Source organism: Prorops nasuta, unplaced genomic scaffold (assembly GCF_024137725.1).
Source record: "Prorops nasuta isolate Cenicafe-Biocafe unplaced genomic scaffold, Cenicafe_Pnas_1.2 PNAS00007, whole genome shotgun sequence".
NCBI classification, from domain to species: Eukaryota; Metazoa; Arthropoda; class Insecta; order Hymenoptera; family Bethylidae; genus Prorops; species Prorops nasuta.
The window spans coordinates 6,614,730-6,634,576 of record NW_027116804.1 but is presented as its reverse complement, the minus strand read 5'-3'; the positions used below and the strand labels follow the sequence as shown (position 1 = coordinate 6,634,576).

At 46.3% G+C, this 19,847-nt stretch overlaps 1 protein-coding gene across 1 annotated transcript; it reads right to left on the bottom strand.

The window, feature by feature from the left end:
• Window positions 1-327: 327 nt before the first annotated feature.
• Window positions 328-5,422, bottom strand: LOC136775006 (uncharacterized). The gene is made up of 2 exons (XM_066729483.1): window positions 736-5,422; window positions 328-560 (listed from the first exon to the last, which is right to left on the bottom strand). The coding sequence occupies exons 1-2, from the start codon at window positions 5,420-5,422 to the stop codon at window positions 328-330; spliced, it is 4,920 nt and encodes a 1,639-aa protein (XP_066585580.1).
• Window positions 5,423-19,847: the final 14,425 nt, after the last annotated feature.

The following is a 19,847-nucleotide window of genomic DNA, read 5'->3' as shown; positions in this document are numbered from 1 at the left end:
CGTGGAGCTCCAAAACGTCATCTTCCTCCTCCTCCTTATACCCTACGCCCAATAAATGGGCCCACGGGTTGTCCGCCATGAATTAATTGAAACTGTAGTGAGTAGAAGAAACCATAAGTTGCTGGGAACCTTTTGAGGAGAAACTCACAAACAGATACGGTATGGCGGCAACCTGAAGAGTCCCAGGAAACCCGGAACAGGAAAGGAACAACCTGGGGAGTCCCAGAAAGTTCAGAAGAAAAAAACCAAAATGGCGACCTGGGAAGTCCCAAGAGGCCATAAGAGAAGGCTATTTAGGAGGAGAAGTGAAGACAGAGAGAGAGTGGTTTAAGAAGGAAGCTTGCAAAGTTGAGAAACGCTGCGTTGTTTCTCTTTTTTCGCTGTTTTAATAGTGGCAACACGAGCAAGCCCATCCACCCCAGAAATAAGTTTTAGTATCCGACCCCATGTCCATGTACGAGGCGGATTGTTTGGAACTTTAACGAGAACGATATCTCCGACTTGAAAGTCCATGTTAGCGTTTTGCCATTTAGGCCGATTTTGTAAAGTGTGAAGGTATTCTGAAGACCATTTCTTCCAGAATACTTCTGATATTTTCGTAACGGATTGCCACCGATTGAGAGTCGACTCGCGAAGATCAAGCGTGGCGAATTCCGGGGGGGGCTAAAAGCGGCCGTCCTATCAGAAAATGACCTGGGGTCAACACGTCAAGCGACTCGAGATCGTCGTGCATACGAGAAATCGGACGAGAGTTGAGGCAGGCCTCAATTCGCGAGAGGAGTGTGGTCATTTCTTCAAAATTAGGCACGAAAACACCGATAGATCGTTTGAGATGGTGCTTCATGCTTTTAACGGCGCTTTCCCATAAACCGCCCCAGTGCGGAGTTGCGACAGGAATGAATTTCCATTCGATTTCACTGATCGGTTCAGTGTCTTGAGAGCGAGCGATCTCTAATGATGATTTGAAAGCGCGCGTAAGTTCAGCATCTGCCCCTTGAAAGTTTAAGCCATTATCCGAGTAAATTGCGGCAGGTTTTCCGCGACGAGAGATAAATCGAGCTAACGCGGCGAGGAAGGCCTCGGTATCGAGTCTAGACACGAGTTCAAGGTGAATGGCGCGAGTAGCCAAACACACAAAAACTGCTACGTACCCCTTAACCGATTTTGCATTGCGACCATGATGAAGTTTAATGGAAAAAGGCCCGGCATAGTCCACTCCGGTGTTCTCGAAGGCGAAACTCCGGGAGACCCGAGCTGCCGGAAGAGAACCCATGAGTTGAACCCCTAATTTAGCGCGTTCACGAACACATGAGGTGCATTTATGAACCACCGATTTGACAAGGTTGCGAGCATTAATGATCCAAATCTTTTGGCGCAGTGTAGCCAATGTTAACTGAAGTCCCCCATGAAGAGTATCTAAATGTGTTTGGCGAATTAAAATGGACGCGAGATGGCACTCAGGCAGTACGATCGGATGTTTCGCGTGTTCCGAAAGATTCGCGTTCCGTAATCGACCTCCCACCCTCAAGATTCCACGGGAATCCAGTGTTGGATAGAGAGGAAGCAACTTTGACCGCGTGGGGACCCTTTCCCCTTGCTGTAAAGCGGCTAATTCCTTAGCGAACTGTGCTCGTTGCACCACTTTCACTAAAGTTTCGACAGAAAAACGAACTTCGGAGACCGAGAAGGCTAAATCCGAGTGCGTACTCTGTTTACGTGCATGATTGACAAATCGAATGACGTAAGCCATAACGCGAACGAGTTTATGCCAAGAGGAGTATTTATCCAAAAACCAACACTGATCGACACCCACGTGAACGTTCAGATTGGTTTTGCGACTCTCTTCAGAGGTTTCGTAAACCTGAATGTCATGAGTAGGCTGTTCACGAAGGAATGCTGGCCCTTGCCACCAGAGTGAGTCCTCAGTGAGCTGTTTGGCGCTGATTCCGCGTGAACAGAGGTCCGCGGGATTGAGTTTAGTATTTACATAGTGCCATTTGGCATTCGGAAGTTGCGTTTGGATAAGCGATACGCGATTAGCTACGAACGTCTTCCAATTAACCGGTTGTTTAGCTAGCCTAGCCAAGGTAACTTGTGAATCCGAGTAACACGTAATAGAATCGAGATCTCCGGTTAGACTGCGTTTCACATGAAGAATAAGTTTGGTTAATAGTGCGGCAGCGACCAATTCCAATCGCGGGATGGATGTAGTCTTGATCGGCGCGACCTTGGTTTTAGACATAACTAAATGTACTGAAATCTGCCCGTTGGATGCAGTAATTCTTTCGTACACTACGGCTCCATAAGCGAGTTCAGACGCATCGCAAAATCCTAAGAGTTCACGTTTGATCGTAGTCAGAGTTTGACCAGTCCACCGTGAGATGCGCAGGGTGCGTAGATCCTGAAGTTGATCATAACACGCAAGCCATTTCGAACGAATAGGATCTGGAATCTCATCATCCCACGCTAATTTTAGCAACCAGGTTGATTGCATTAGTTGCTTTAAAACGACCGTTACCGGTGAGATCCAACCCAACGGATCGTAGATTTGGGCGTTTTCAGACAGCAAAACGCGCTTGGTAAGAACGAGTATCGACGATGGAGACACGAAAAACCGGAAATGATCGTGTACATGATCCCAAGCTATCCCTAAAATCTTACCCGAATCCGAAGGGTCTTCAGAGAAAACGCGCGGTTCGGATGGCTCATTCACGGAAGACCGTGACTCACTAAATGCCCATTTGCTCAAGGAAAATCCTCCTTTTGCCAATAGGCGAATCAGTTGATCCTGGGTTGCTTCTAGCTGCTCTGTGTCGTGAGCACCGAAAAGGATATCATCTACGTACGTAGAATTGAGCAAAACATTTTGTGCCAAGGGAAAGTCCCTTCCATCACAAAATGCTAGTTCGCGTAAGACACGCGAGGATAAGAATGGCGCAGGCCCAGTGCCGTACGTCACCGTGTTGAGTTCAAAGGCCTGAATCCCACCAGATTCAGTCTTCCACAAAATGTTCTGATACTTGCGGTCCTCTGAGCGCACAAGTATCTGACGGAACATTTTAACGATGTCTGTCACACCCACGTGTCTAAAAGCGCGCCAATTCATTAATATACGTGTGATATCCTGTTGAAGCTTGGGGCCTATAAACAACGTATCGTTGAGCGAGACACCGGACGAGGTTTTAGAAGATGCGTTAAACACGACGCGAATCTTCTCCTTCTGATTTTCTATCTTAAAAACCGCGTGATGAGGTAAAAAGACTCGAAAACCGGAATCTAAGTTAATGGGAGACATGTGTCCCAAAGATTGATACTCGCGTAGAAATTGAGAATAGCTATCTTCCTGAGAGGGAGACCTCTCCAATTTACGGAGTATGCGTGATAATGTCTTTTCCGCGGCGCGGGAAGAAGACCCTAAACTAAGTTTCGATTCCTCAGACCGGAAAGGTAATGCTACGACAAAACGACCGGAAGGAGTACGAGAAAAAGTATTTACAAAGTGCTGTTCACAGAGAGAGTCCTCTGTGGACACGGATTTTACTTCTGGAACTTCTTCCAGTTCCCAGAAGTCACGAAGCGTTTTTTCGAGGCCGGAACAATGATGAACGGTTAACGCGCTATGTCGGACCGGACTAGGCAGAACCCCAGAAACGAGCCATCCGAAAATCGTCTTTTGTGCAACTAAAGATCGATCTGGAGAACGAATTACCGGACCTTCGATCAACGCAGGAAAATAATCGGCTCCTAATAGTATGTCTATTGGAGCTTTAGTAGCTGCGAAGTTATCTGCTAATTCTAGCTCGCGAAGTTGTGGAAACATGGACGGAGAATACGTCGGCGGAGTGTAACTCGTAATTTTCGGCAAAATTAACGCAGTTACATCCAGAGAAAGACCACGACGAGCGATAGAATGCAGTTTTAATTCGGTTTCTGCCCGAACTGTATGAGCAGAGTCTCCTGTGACTCCATAAATGGTAGCGGCGATACGTTTACGTTTAACGTGAATCTGTTGAGCTAAGTTTTCCGTGATGAATGACGTTTCAGATCCCGGATCAACTAAACCGCGTACCAGTACATGAGAACCATCGTTGGTCTCAATTCGAGCAGAGAAAGTAGCTAAAAGAACCGATCTAGTATCAGTTATGCTCAGATGTGAAACTGCATTTGAACAAGAAGGTTCAGGATCCACGGCGGTTCGCGACGAAGGAGTAGTCTCCTTAGGTTTGCTCCCCCCGGTGCCTAACCTCTCGAAATGCAATAATGTGTGGTGCAATTTGTTGCACTTACGACAGCGCGACGAAGAATTACACGAGGTACAACTATGTCCTGGACGCAAACAATTTATGCAAAGATTCTGCGAAAGCGCGAATTTAGACCTAGCATTCGGGCTTAAGGCAAGGAAGTCCTTACATTGGTATATCAAGTGATTGCTTCCACAATGAACACAATTTGTTTTATCGACGCCGGCTGTATGTGATTTGAACGTTTTTTCTGATTCCCTTCTAGAAGTCTTTGGTTTTACGCCGATTGATTCTAGCGTATTGATATGGCAGGACAAAAATTCCAAAAATTGAGCGTAAGTAGGGTAGTCCGTACTGCTCCCTAGTAATTTCTCCCATTCTAACCTTAATGAATTGTCCAATTTATTGGTTAAAATGTGTACTATCAGAGGGTCCCATCTATCGACCGAATAACCCATGGCCTTAAGTGCGTCTAATGCTACAGCGACTGAATCCCGAATGGTTTTAAGTGAGTTCAAATTATCCCCATGAGCTACTGAAACTTGAGTAATTCTATTTAAAAAAGTAGCTGTGATCAATCGTTTGTTGGTATAACGCGAAACTAAAATACCCCAAGCCACGGCATAGTTTTCACTAGTGACCGCCAATGATTGAATGATTGAAGCAGCCTCCCCTTTTAAACTAGCTTTTAAATAATGGAATTTTTGAACTCCCGGTAAAGCTGGATTGTCGTGTACAATAGAGCGGAACGTTTCAAAAAAAGTTGACCACTCTGAATAGTCCCCTGAGAATTTTGGCAAGTCAATTATTGGAAGACGAATGTTGGAAACATCGGCTGCTGATGCTTTAGGCCCGGCTGCTTCCGAACAACGTAAGTTCTCTAATTGTTCCAAAATGTAACTTTCTGCCACATCAAACGCATCCAATGCTAAGTCGTAAGTGCCACGTATAACATATTCAGATTTACTGAAATCAGCAGACTTAAATGCTGCGCAAATCTTGGCATGAGTTATATGTAACTCCGTTAACCGTTTCCCGATGGTGGCTAGACGTTCTTCAAGGAAAGGAACCGTAAAATTCTTCACGCCGCGTTTTTTAATGTTTGTTAAAAAGCGGCTGAACTCGCCTTGGAGCGTAGATACGAGAGCCATAAGCTCGAAAACGTCCTCTGTCTTCGACATCTCGAATTCTTACTCAAAACAAAACCAAAATTCCCCAACAGCTCCAAGCAAAGCCGACAACACCAAATGCACTCAAACGTTTTGCCGGATATCCGGCTCGAAGGACCAAAATTTGTACGAAATGGTGCGCCGAAACTTAACCTAGAAATCTGTTGAGGAACAATGGGAAGGTTTGCCTTAAATAAAAAGAGCGAAAAATTGTCGGTTGACAAGAGGTGGTTTATTAAAATAAATAAATAAATATATACAAAGTTTTACAATAAAATTGCACGTAATGTGTTTCACGCAATTTACAAAGATAGATTTTCGCACTTTTAAAGGTGCCGCGCAATTATAAGTTTTTCTAGGGAATTTCCTGCCGTCAGAAGTCCTAGGGAATTTGCCTCGGAGAGGTTTCCTCCCACTACCCGACTCCTCGAGAGCCTTGGAAGAGAACTAAGGAACACTGTTCCAGGCGAGCCCCTGGAAGGCAGTGTTGAGGGGGTAGGAGAGGGGAGTGGAAGGCCGCAGGAGGGAAGTCCTCTCCTAGGATGGCGGTGGGTGGTTTGGTGATACTTACCGAAGCAAAGAATGCCTAAAAAGGCGTAGATGGCCTGGTGGAGGCGCTGGTTGGCCGTGGAGGCGCTGGTTGGCCGTGGAGGCGCTGGTTGCCGTTGAGGCGAAGGTGGCCGTAGAGGCGCTGTAGCCGGAAGGCTTCAAAAGTAAGAGGCGGAGCTTGTCGTTGCTGCTGTCGCTGCTGCTGCTGAGCTGCTGTCGAGCGTGATTAGGCTGCGATGGGTCCTTATCAAGGACCCATCTATATAGTTGTGCGATGCAATTTTCGCTAGCGAGAGCGATCGTGGTGCTGGCCACCTGGTGGCCGAGCGAAACCAGTGTCGCTACCGCGGCGTGCCAGTGCCTACGAGGCACGCTGGCTCGCCGCGGAGCGAGAGAGACGGGTATAGAAGCCCAGACATGTAATCAGTAAAATGCTGTTTTGAGCCATAAAAACAGATTTTATCGAAAAAGGCTGTTTAGACATTATAGAAAGTAAACATTCGGGGCTATGCGTAGCTATGCTTATTTCTAGGAAATTGTGAAAATTAAGGGAGAAACGGTCGGGAGGAACTATTCGAGGGTTCGCCCAAGCGCGATATCGGTGTTCAGTTCAGCTCCTGAACGCAAGATAGATAGAAGAAAGAGTGAGCACGGACGCTGGCGGTCCTTGAGCTTTTCTGCTTCTTCTGATTTCGAACAACATTAATATTCTTCATTATACTAATTTTATCGTTAAAACTCCGAATAGTTTGTGGTTATTAAAATAAAATTTTATTAGTTGGAATATTATTTTAGTACAAATAATATAAATCAATTGTATACAAAAATATTTAATGAAAATAATTTACAAAAATTTTAAATGTATTTAATTTCCCTGAGTTAAATATATACTTTTTTTCAGATTACCTAAGGAAAGCATTTGGGTCTATTTCCTATTCCCCCATCCTATCAAAAAAAATATTTTTTTTGCTATTTTAAGTATTATATACTCATTGAAAGCAGCATTGACCAGATTATTAGCTGCTCTGAAAAAACAGAATTTCATTTGAGCGCTACCCACGGCAGTTCCAACTACTATGTCACTTCCTTCCGGTAGTTGTTTGAACGCCTTCATATTTTTTTCTATTTATTATAGAAAAATGTCATTGCACCAATTATCCTCTCACGAGATTGATATTATTCGGAGAAGAGAATGGTTGACAGATGCACATATGGATTATATTGCATTGCTTTTAGAAGCTTGCTCTAATTACAAGCCACGTAATACGTGGAGAATACAGCTACCCGGCACAATAGAACCGGTATCTTTGGGTAATAAACATATTCAAATACTTCATAGTTCACAAAAATTAAATACAAATATAGGTGGACATAGGGTATGTTCATTTTATAATGGTAAAGATATTTTTATTTATGATTCATTAAATTATAAACAGCTACATGAACATCATAAAATATTTTTGTAAAAATTATTTCCATTTTATAATTTTGATAAAAACAAAGTTCAATTTCCGTTAGTGCAATACCAGCCTAATTCTAATGATTGTGGAGTATTTGTAATTGCCTTTGCTATATCGCTTTTATATGGAAAAGAACCTGATCAGATATTGTATGATCATAAATTAATGCGTCAATATTTGATTCATATATTTGAAACAAATCAACTGGAACATTTTCCAATTATTATACGCCCCGATGACAAAATTAATATTATTTCTTTTGAGCAACTGCAAAAAGTACCAAAATTAGCAGATCCAAAAAAGGCATTAATAAGAACCCAAAGCAATAATGATACTGTATTACCAACGAAGAGAGCTATAATTATTAACGATTCAACAATTCAGGTAAATAACTCAAAGGATAAAGAAAGTGATAAAACTTTCAATGAATCAATTTCTAAAGAAAGAAATATAAATAAACATAAAGACTATTACGAAAAACATAAGGACAAAATACTGTCGAGAAAAAAATATCGTTATAAGACAAATAAACATTCCATATTAGATTCCACACAGCAAGAAAAATCTGATAAAAATCAATTTAAATCAGATAATATATTATCGGTTGATGCATCAGCAATTATTGTCTCTGCTTATTACAGCCAAGACAATATGCAAAATACAAATCAATCAAATATTCAATTTAAACGTCCAAAGGAGAAATAAGCGATAAAAGTTCTGACGATTCGACGCCTAAAATAAAAAGAATGAACAGAAATAAAAATTATTATGAAATACATAAGGATGAAATAATACTGTTAAAAAAGAGACGTTATCATGAGAAAAAGAAAACAGCCATGTTAGACTCTACAGAAAAAAAGATTAAGCACAAAACATATTATCATAAATATAAGAATAAGATACTTTCGAAAAAGAAAGATTATTATAAAAGAAACAAACAAGCCATACTCGATTTTATAAAAAAGCGAAAATCACTGGAAGATCAATTTAATTCAAAATTAAAAATAAATACAGCTACAAATATTGTTTCTAAATACAAAAATATTATTGTTGCCAATAATACCATTAAAATGAAACAAAATGTCGAAAAATATATTGTAAATATTGCCAAAGATGTCGGCATACCGTCAATAACCGAATGTAGACTAGAGGCTCAGCGTATAGTCAAATGGTGTATGTATTGTAACGTTGCGTTCTCGCAACGTTACTATAGCTGCCATCTAGCGCTTTGCTAATCTCAAGCGCTAGATAGGCGGGTCGCGCACGAACTAGTGAGTCATCAACCGATAAGTATTGATCTAGGATCGATAACTTGTCGGCTCCCTAGTGTCGCGCGATGGGTGTAGTGGGGCAGCGGCGGGACAGGCGCAGGGCCTGACCTGCTCCCGCGTACTGCCCCGACACACGTACTTTAGATGTCAACGGTGACACAGAGTGTATAAAAGTGCCCCGCCGCCGATATAGTGCGACCCCACTGACAGCCGCCACGCAAACGAGAGGGACGAAAAAGGTGCAGCGACTGCCAGGGAGCCGCGAACCCATATCGGACGACAGGACATCCCAGCCCTTCGGGCCTGCCACCAAGGGCGATAGCGAGAGAAGGAGAGAGAGAGCTGAGAGGAGAGCGAGATAGAGAGAGAGAGCCGAGAGGAGAGCGAGATAGAGAGAGAGGGAGATAGAAGAGAGCCAGCCCTTGTGAGCCGAAATTAGGGTGATTATTCGTGTATTGTTAAAGTCCTGTGACGTCCCGGGGTGTGCTAGAGCTTTAGGGCTCGTAGCACCGAACGGTTTTATAGGGAACCGCTGGCCCGGCTCACCTGTCAAGGGTAAGCGGGCAACTTAGCGGAGTGGTCATCCCGTCGGACCGATAACGCATGTCCTAAAGTGTAAAAGCGCGACAGAGTAAAAGTGTTCGCGATTACTTCAATTCGTCGTGCGTTAGACCGTTGACAGGGACGTTCCCTTCAGTTAGTTCAAGGCCGCGGACTTAGTATCCTTATCGTGAGGACTCGCGACCTTAGGTTCGAGAGTAAACAAGCCGGGTCGTTGTTGTGTTCGAGTACGCGGGAACGGAGTGAGTGCGAATAACCGTCGCGTGACGCGCACGCGCGGGACGAGGGACTTATCCGCGTAGCGTCGCGCGGTAGTTAACTTAGGAATCCGCCGGTGGCGCGCGAGTACCGCGCGACTCGGTGGGACCGCCGCGAACGCCACTAGTGGCTCGAGCGCGAGGTTATCTCGTACGTCATCGGGACTTCAGCCGCGTTCGCACCACTTAGGCCGCGTCCACACGTAGGACCTAGCGTGACTCCCCAATACCGTGTAACGCGAAGCGGAGAGTGTATTGAGAAGTAATTTTATAATAAAGAGAGTTTAATCAAAAATTAGCGAGTTATTATATTAGCATCCCATTCCCTACATTCGCGTACGAGGGTTAGAACCCCCTCTGGATAAATAAATATTCGGGTATTATCAAAAGTACATCGAAGGCGCCCGGGTCTAATAGGAAGTCGCCTATTGGGACGCGAACGCGATCGGTGAGGGATCACTCCTCCCTCCCCTTCTATACTATCCCTAGGGATAGCCAGTAGCGTCACAATTTGGCGCCCAACGTGGGGCCCACGGAGTGAGGTCTCGTACGCGGGGTAGAGTGCTAATTTTTTTTTGTTGGATTTGAGAATAGTTTTTTTTAGGAATTTTTTTTTTGGGGATTGAGAAAATTTTTTTTGCTGTTCTGGTAGGTCGAGTGGCGGAAAAATTTTTTTTTCTCGCACCCCTACCGAGGATAGAATTTTTTGCGGGATTAGGAATTTTTTTTTTTTTTTTTGTTGTTTGAGCGATTAGTATCGCAAATTGAAAATTATGTCGGATTCCGACAAATCGAGTGGAATGTCAGTACGCGATCGGGAAATATTAACGGAACGGAACGAATTACGACGGTACGCGAAAAATATGCCGCGTAGTAAATTAATCATTGCTTTGAAAGACGCGGAGCTAAACACACGCGATAGCTCGGAAGATCAACTACGCGATCGATTTGTGCGTCATAGGTTACGTGAGAGTTTCGGACCGGAAGCAGCTCAGTGGAATCCGCGAGTGGATGAATTGGAACCATTCCACCCCGCCGTCCCACCTCAGCCGCTTCCAACACCTTCGGCGATAAAAACCAACGATGACGAATTAGCGACACCGAAAACGAACCCGAAATTAAGTCGGCAATCGGAAGATGCGCTTCGTGAATTATTTGAGACCCCGCGGGGAGGGGAAACGTCGCGACAGATAAACATGTCAGAAGAGAGTAGCGACTCGAATTTGACGTGTATTGATAAAAATCGCAAACTAACGCCGAAACCGAAACGAGGGGTTACGTTTGAATCAGATTCAGACCGGTCGGGCTTCCGAAGGCGTGATCTTGATGAGCGGTCTTCGGAACCACCCAACCGAACCCCAGCGAACCCGGAGTATTCGAGGGAACGAAATGCGCCGGTAGGAGTGGGAAGTTCCGCATTAGGAGCGGTTCCGCCCGAATTACTAGCTAGCATCGTGCAGTTAGTAATTGCGTATCAGTCGGCAGGAGCGCAAGGGTCTGCACCGGTCGAAAGGGCACCGGAGATGCCTCAACCCCGCGAAATTAGTAGAGATTCGCCGGGAACAAGCCGGGGTGCGACTAGTCGCCGTCGACAACCCTCTGAATACCGATCGCGAAATAGATCATCGAGTTCGGAAAGATCGAGCGAGTCTAGCTCACGATACTCCAGCCGGAGAGGAACACGGGTAATAGATGCTTTCCGAAAGTGGGGTATTCGGTTTAAAAATCACGATGCTGACGACGCCGAAGACTTTATAGAGAACTTAGAACATTGCCGCAATGTTTCCGACCTGACGTTTAGCGAGATTAGAGAAACTCTCCCAGTCGTGTTGAGCGGGGAAGCCAAAGCCTGGTTTAAGGTCGAAGGCAGCTCCTGCTCAACCTGGCGTGACTTTCGCGAGGCCTTCCTCAGCCAATTTGGGGATGAGGAAGATAACGACGCGAAATGGGAGAAGGCGCGACAACAGACACAAAGGGAGGGCGAATCGATCAAGGCGTATTTGGTGCGTATTCGGTCGATTCTAAAAGAAATTAGACCGACCCCTTCCGTCTCGGTTCAATTGGACCTGGTTTATCGAAACCTACGTCCCAATTACCGCCGTAGAATGTTTCGTAGGGATTTTGATTCATTCACGGGTTTGCGCGAAATAGGTCGGGAAATAGAGAAGAACGCGGAGATAGACAAGGCGTTTAAACCACCGCCTGGAGCTACGAAAACGCGCGAAGAGGATAAATCGGCGCGTAAAAATCGTGAAGCTCTCTCTGCAGTTTCCGAAAAACAGCCCGAAAAACAGAAAAAAGGCGACGCATCCGGCAAGAACGCGAAGAAATCGGACGAGGAGAAGCCGAAAAAGAAGAAGTCGCGTTCAAGGAGAGGAAAACGCGGTAAATCCAAACGACGCTCGTCTGGATCAACCAGCGACTCTAGCTCGGGGTCAGATAGTTCGCGGGAATCTCCTAAGAAATCGTCTATAGGAGATCGTCCCGAAGACATTCTGAAAAAGGGAGTAGGAAAGAGAGCTCAAGCCATAGCGGACACCGTAGCAGTTCGTCGGACGAGCTAGGTGCTATCGCTGCAGCTCCAAAACAAGGTCAGCGAAGACCAACCTCCTCCTCACGAGCGCCGGGAGGACATGTAGCGGGTCAGTCGCGATATCAGGATCGTGGGGGTCAATTCCGCGACGCAGCGATATGCCATCGTTGTGGAGGAAGAGGACACTACGCGAGAGAGTGTCCTTCGCGTGAGCCGACTCAAGCCGCGATTGCGCCTGCACCTTGGTGGGCTCAGCAAGCTGCCGGGATGCAAGCGCCGATGCCACCGCAAACGGTGACCACACCCGCGCTGTCTTATAATCAAGCGCAGTGGCCACCGACAACGTCCGCGTCGACAATAGGTCAGAGCCTATTGAATAATGTATACGGGAATGCGAGAAATCCGGGAAACGGGCAGTAGGGCTCGCGGAGGAAGCTCGCGCGGGCCCGGCTGATAATCTTCGTAAATCGGATAGGACAGTACGATTTACTGACCCCGAATCGTGGAGGGAATCATCGGTGAGTAGCACGGATTACGAAGATTACGCGTCGGAAAGCGAACAAAAAGATTTGCGGGACTCTTCGACCTCGGAGTCAGAAGATGAACCTAATGCGACGCGACCGGACTTTAGCGCCGAAGATTCTAGTGAAGAGAGCGTTTATAGTTTTACCTCAGAAGTAGGAAGACGACCTTCATTAGGAAGTAACCCTGAAGATTCGATAAATGAAACGGAACCGAGTAGTTTATCCGATCATTTGTGTGCTTTGGACGAATTATTGCCCAAGAAGCGCACCGCGACTCTTGGCCAGGTAGGGGGGAAAGGGAACATCATAATCCGAACTCGTCGCTGTGTTCGGAGTGATGCGTTCCCTAATCAACCGAATACCGATGGCCGCTATTATTTGCAGTTAGAATTATTTGGACAAATTTTTCCTGCACTAATAGATACGGGAGCATCGCGATCGTACCTCGGACATCGAACGCTGGAAAGAATCCAAGCGAAGATTGACAGGTCGCAAGATAGAGTTATGCGTACTGCCGATGGTACGGAGACGCGAGTAATAGGGGTTATTGCGCTAGAATTAGAGTTAGGGAAAACGAAAAAAGTCATGTATTTCCGCGTGGTACCGGTTTTAGACTACGACTGTGTCCTCGGTATGGATTTTCTCCGATTATTCGAAGTTATAATTGATACTTCGCGCGATTTATGGCAAACGCGCGACCGAGTAAATTTGAGATTCGCGAAAATAAACGCGGCAAGCTCAAATGAGACACACGTATCTTCGTGTTTTGCTATCGCTGAAATGACTAGCGAGCAAAACGCGGTATTAGAGAAGTTTCTAAGCGATAACTTCCCCGAGATAGTTGGACCAGTCCCGGCGACTACCCTGGTCAAACATCATATAGATGTCCAGGGTCAGGCTCCAATCCGCCAAGCGGCAAGGAGAGTGTCGCCGGTGATCTATAAAGTAGCGCACGAAGAGGTCGATAAATTATTGGGTGAAAGGATTATCGAACCCTCCACGAGCGCGTGGGCCAGCTGTCCGGTTATAGTACCAAAACCGGGCGGGAAATATCGATTTTGCATAGATTTTCGACGCGTGAATGAGGTAACGCGCAAAGACGCGTACCCGATCCCGCATATCGATAGCATTCTCGATAAACTCCGCCACGCGAGATACATTTCGACGTTAGATTTAAGTCAAGCGTACTTCCAAATACCGCTAGGAGACGAGAGTCGGGAAATTACAGCGTTTATAGTACCCGGAAAAGGACTCTTCCAATTTAGGCGTATGCCGTACGGTCTTACGAATGCCCCTGCGACGTTCCAGCGAATGATGGACCAATTAATCCCGCCTGAATTCGATCCATACGTGTTTGTCTATCTGGACGATATAATAATCGTAACGAACACGTTCGCGGAACACCTAGGATGGTTAGAGCGTGTGTTGAATATTATTCGATTCGCGGGTCTAGAAATCAATCGCGAGAAAAGTAAATTTTGCAGGTCGGAGGTGCGGTTCCTTGGGTATCTGATAAATCGTAATGGTTTAGCCCCAGATCCCGAGCGAACCGCGCCATTAATGAATTATCCGCCGCCAAAAGACTTAAAAACACTACGCCGATTCCTAGGGATGGTTGGTTGGTATGCACGCTTCTTACCCAACCTGTCGAAGGACAAAATTCCACTCGTCTTGTTATTGCATAAAGGCGTGCGCTGGCATTGGGATGAAGAGCAACAGACTTCCTTTGAGCGATTGAAGGAAGCGCTGTGCTCGGCCCCGGTCTTGGCAAGGCCCGATTTTTCGAGACCTTTCCAAGTACAGACAGATGCTAGCGACTATGCAATAGGAGCAGTATTAACTCAGCGACACGGAACTGAAGAGCATCCGATTGTATTCGCTAATCGAGTACTATCCAAAGAGGAGCGGAATTACACGACGACCGAGAAGGAGTGTCTCGCTGTCGTGTGGGCAATTCGGAAACTAAGACCGTATTTAGAAGGCTATCATTTTACGGTTGTCACGGATCACAGTAGTTTGCGTTGGCTACACAACTTGAAAGATCCAGTCGGGAGATTAGGTCGATGGGCCCTCGAATTACAACATCATTCGTTCGATGTGGTTCATCGTAAAGGCGCATTGCATCACGTACCCGATGCATTATCACGCGCCCTCCCAGTAGGCACCGAAAATGAATGCGTCTCCGCGGTTAACGAAGAAAATAGCGAAAATTCGAGCGAAAATTTGGTCACACAGTCGCGTATCGACTTCGAGAGCGACCCGTGGTATACAGCACGACGCGGAAAAGTAATTCAGCGACCGCGGGCTTACCCAGACTGGAAAGTTGAGGGAAACCGGCTGTATTGCCATCGGCCGGACGTGATACTCGAATCGATAGGTCGCGATTATGATGCGTGGAAGTTAGTCCTCCCGCGAGAGGCTCGACTTTTAGCCCTACAGGAAGCTCACAATAACACTTCCGCAGGACATGCTGGCGTTCAGAAAACTCACGCTAGAATCTGTAAAGATTACTATTGGCCGGGAGTTTTCAAAGACGCCGTAGCATTCGTCCGCGGGTGCAAAGTCTGTCAGCAACATAAAGCTGTACAGCTTGCCCCTGTAAGACTTATGGGAACTCGGGTAGTGGAGCGACCATGGACTGTGGTTGCGGGAGACATAATGGGCCCCTTTCCACCGAGTAAGGCCCAACAGCGTTACGTAGTAGTCTTCCTCGACAACTTCAGTCGGTACGTGGAAATGCGAGCGATCCGCACAGCTGACGCCAAAAGCATCTTGAAAGCTTTTAGCGAGCTGGTTATTTACCGTTGGGGATCACCGGAAATATTTCTTTGCGATAACGGTACCGAGTTCGTAAATAAGGAAGTGACCAAATTTCTAAATGAGCATCAGATTAGGCAATTTACTATTCCGCCGTATCACGCGCAAGCTAACCCGGTAGAACGCGTGAATCGGGTAATTAAAACGATGATTAGGATATTCGTAGAGAGCGACCACCGAGACTGGGACGTTCATCTTGCAGAATTCCGTTTCGCGATTAATTCCGCGATGCATTCGTCGACTGGAGTATCTCCCGCGTTACTTAAACTCGGTCGAGACCCAGTAATTACTCCGAATCTACGGCGAGAGATTGAGGGTTCTCGTACGATACTTAGGAGCGACCCCGAAAATTGGGTGGCGCGACTAAAACGTCTTCCTTTGATTCATGATATCGTGCAGGTAGAGATAGAAAAAGCGAGTGCTCGTCAAGCCCGCTATTACAATCGTGGCCGGCGCGATATCAGGTATCAGGTAGGAGACGTGGTATGGCGGCGCGGCAGACCATTATCGTCATCTGCTGATAATTTTGCTGCGAAGCTAGCACCATCGTACGAGGGTCCGTTTAAAGTAGTTCGCGTAATATCGCCGGTCGTCTACGGGCTAGAAAATCAAGGCCGTAGTAATCCGAAGGTCCACGTTTCGGATCTAAAACCGTTTGTCGCGTCGTTTTGCGTTCCGGACGTCGATGAACCGGGTGAGGAAACCGTTGCGGGGGAAGGGGACGACGACCCTGCACCTTCCCCAAAACCGACCGGTAAACGGAAAGGGACTCCGGGAAAACGGAAAATGTCGATCGTGAGCGATTCGTCGGATTCCGCCCCGTCTACGTGGACGGCACGCCTGCGTCCACGTCGAGACCCAACCTAACCCTCGCGAACCTGAGTGCGGACTTGTGTGTGTGAATGGATGAATGTGTGTGTCGCGTGATTTTTTATTTTTTTTTTGCGGAGAGATGACGGATGCCTCCTCCTGTTCCAGAAGATGGATCCGTACCTGCAGCAGGTGGTGACCCACTGCTGGCTTCAGGGGATTCCCCTGCCGGGCCCCCTACCAGCAGTGGGCCCACCCACCGCCTACCCGCCACCCTCCCACCACCACCAGCCGGGGTACCCTCTCCCTCCGCCCCGCTATCCCGAGCGGGGCACCTCCTACCCTCCGGCCTACCCCGCAGCCCAGGCCTCTGGGTACACCGGTCCGCAGCCCGCCGGCTGGGAGGCGGAGATGAGCCGTCTGCGTCGGGAGAACGAGATGCTCCGGCGGGGAGCGGGCTACTCCCGCACCCGTTCGGACACTCGTCCTCCCGCGCAGGGGGCCTCTCGGCCACCAGCGACGGGAGTCGGACTGGCTGTACCCAAGCCTAAGAAAAAGGCGCATAGGGGCAGACGGGGTGGCCGGAAGGGCCAGGGAAGGGCCCAGCAAAGGAGGCGGGCGGAGGAGAGAAAAAAGAAGGAGGAGGAAGAGGACGAGGCTCGACGACAACGCATCAGCGTTGCCGTCGAGCAACGAAAAAAGGAGGAGAGGGAGAAAAGGAGAAAGGAGGAGAGGGAGAAGAGAGAGAAGGAGACGAAGGAGAAGGAGCAGAAGGAGAAGAAGAGAGAGGAAGAGATGAGGGCGTGGAGGAAGGAGAAGGCGGAATGGGAGCAGGAGAGGAAAAGGAGGGAGGAGGCGATGGAGGAGGAGCTCCTCCAGTTAAATTAATGTCCATGTCCGCGTCTAGTGTTTAAGTTTTGTTTTGTATAGAGTCTTCTTTTTTTTTATTTTATTTTTTTTATATATTTCTTTTTTTTTATCGAGCCAGAGAATTTTTTTTTATTTTTTTATATATTATATGTAGGCCGAATTGTTTTTTTTTGTAATAAATGGATGTGTGTGTGAAGCGAGCGTTATTTTTTTTATTATTGTAGTATTGTAGGATTGCGCGCACCAGGAGGAATTAGATGGAGATAGGAACACCCCAGGGTCGACTTCAACCGGGAGGAAGTTGACCAACCCCCAAGTTGGTCCTAACGAGGGGGGAGTTGTAACGTTGCGTTCTCGCAACGTTACTATAGCTGCCATCTAGCGCTTTGCTAATCTCAAGCGCTAGATAGGCGGGTCGCGCACGAACTAGGGAGTCATCAACCGATAAGTATTGATCTAGGATCGATAACTTGTCGGCTCCCTAGTGCCGCGCGATGGGTGTAGTGGGGCAGCGGCGGGACAGGCGCAGGGCCTGACCTGCTCCCGCGTACTGCTCCGACACACGTACTTTAGATGTCAACGGTGACACAGAGTGTATAAAAGTGCCCCGCCGCCGATATAGTGCGACTCCACTGACAGCCGCCACGCAAACGAGAGGGACGAAAAAGGTGCAGCGACTGCCAGGGAGCCGCGAACCCATATCGGACGACAGGACATCCCAGCCCTTCGGGCCTGCCACCAAGGGCGATAGCGAGAGAAGGAGAGAGAGAGCGAGAGAGAGAGAGCTGAGAGGAGAGCGAGATAGAGAGAGAGAGCCGAGAGGAGAGCGAGATAGAGAGAGAGGGAGATAGAAGAGAGCCAGCCCTTGTGAGCCAAAATTAGGGTGATTATTCGTGTATTGTTAAAGTCCTGTGACGTCCCGGGGTGTGCTAGAGCTTTAGGGCTCGTAGCACCGAACGGTTTTATAGGGAACCGCTGGCCCGGCTCACCTGTCAAGGGTAAGCGGGCAACTTAGCGGAGTGGTCATCCCGTCGGACCGATAACGCATGTCCTAAAGTGTAAAAGCGCGACAGAGTAAAAGTGTTCGCGATTACTTCAATTCGTCGTGCGTTAGACCGTTGACAGGGACGTTCCCTTCAGTTAGTTCAAGGCCGCGGACTTAGTATCCTTATCGTGAGGACTCGCGACCTTAGGTTCGAGAGTAAACAAGCCGGGTCGTTGTTGTGTTCGAGTACGCGGGAACGGAGTGAGTGCGAATAACCGTCGCGTGACGCGCACGCGCGGGACGAGGGACTTATCCGCGTAGCGTCGCGCGGTAGTTAACTTAGGAATCCGCCGGTGGCGCGCGAGTACCGCGCGACTCGGTGGGACCGCCGCGAACGCCACTAGTGGCTCGAGCGCGAGGTTATCTCGTACGTCATCGGGACTTCAGCCGCGTTCGCACCACTTAGGCCGCGTCCACACGTAGGACCTAGCGTGACTCCCCAATACCGTGTAACGCGAAGCGGAGAGTGTATTGAGAAGTAATTTTATAATAAAGAGAGTTTAATCAAAAATTAGCGAGTTATTATATTAGCATCCCATTCCCTACATTCGCGTACGAGGGTTAGAACCCCCTCTGGATAAATAAATATTCGGGTATTATCAAAAGTACATCGAAGGCGCCCGGGTCTAATAGGAAGTCGCCTATTGGGACGCGAACGCGATCGGTGAGGGATCACTCCTCCCTCCCCTTCTATACTATCCCTAGGGATAGCCAGTAGCGTCACAGTATATTAGGAAAACTCGTATTACTCATATGCAGAAAGTTTTAAAACATGCTAAGCAGAAAGCAGAAATATCAATAACGCGATATAATGAATTAAAAGAGAATGAGAATGTCGAAAATATTCCTATTGCCTTATGTGGTAAGTCAAGGCATATTCCTTCTTCAGAACCATATTCCTATGAAACTGCTTATCTGCCTTATAGTGATAAAAATCCTATTGTTATCAATATTGACGGTAAAGCTATGAATATTTTACCACTTATAGGAATAAATGAGAAAAATAAAAATAAAAATAAAAAAATTTGGGAGTGCAGTTCCTTATGTAAGATAAGAGATCTTAAGATGTTTAATATTCTAAAAGGATTTTATCAAGATTTGTTAAACTTTACATTAAGAAATGTACGTCAGTTTTTCAATAAGATGCGCAAATGCTTAAATACAGATGAATATCAAGAACAAGGTAGAAAATTGGGTCATCCACACATTTGTTATATAGATTATAATAATTGTAAATCTAAATTTCTTATCATTGAAATATTATCATCACATTTCATTGAAATAAGATATATAAAACGATTAATTTATGATTTAATGAATATGGATAAAAATATACGTCGAATAGATGATGCTTTCGAAAAAAATGATGTCGTTAAGCTTAATGAAATAGCGAAAGAAGCTCAACAAAATGCACTTGATATTTATAAACAAGGTATTTCTGAAATATGTTTGAATGAAGATGACATACAATCAATATACCAATTAGCCTTTAAAGCTTTCACAAAACAATCTATGGATTTACCTAAATTACCCTGTATTTCTTGTGAAAAACTTTGTTTCGAGAAACAGGGAAAAATGATTAAATTATTGAAAAAAAATCACTCCGCTAAATTTTGGAGTAATTTATTGGATCACATAAAATATAAAAAAAATGAAAACTGTTTTATTTGTACATATTGTAGTACAAAATTTAAACAAAATATAATGCCCCCTACTTGTATCTTAAACAAATTGGATGTA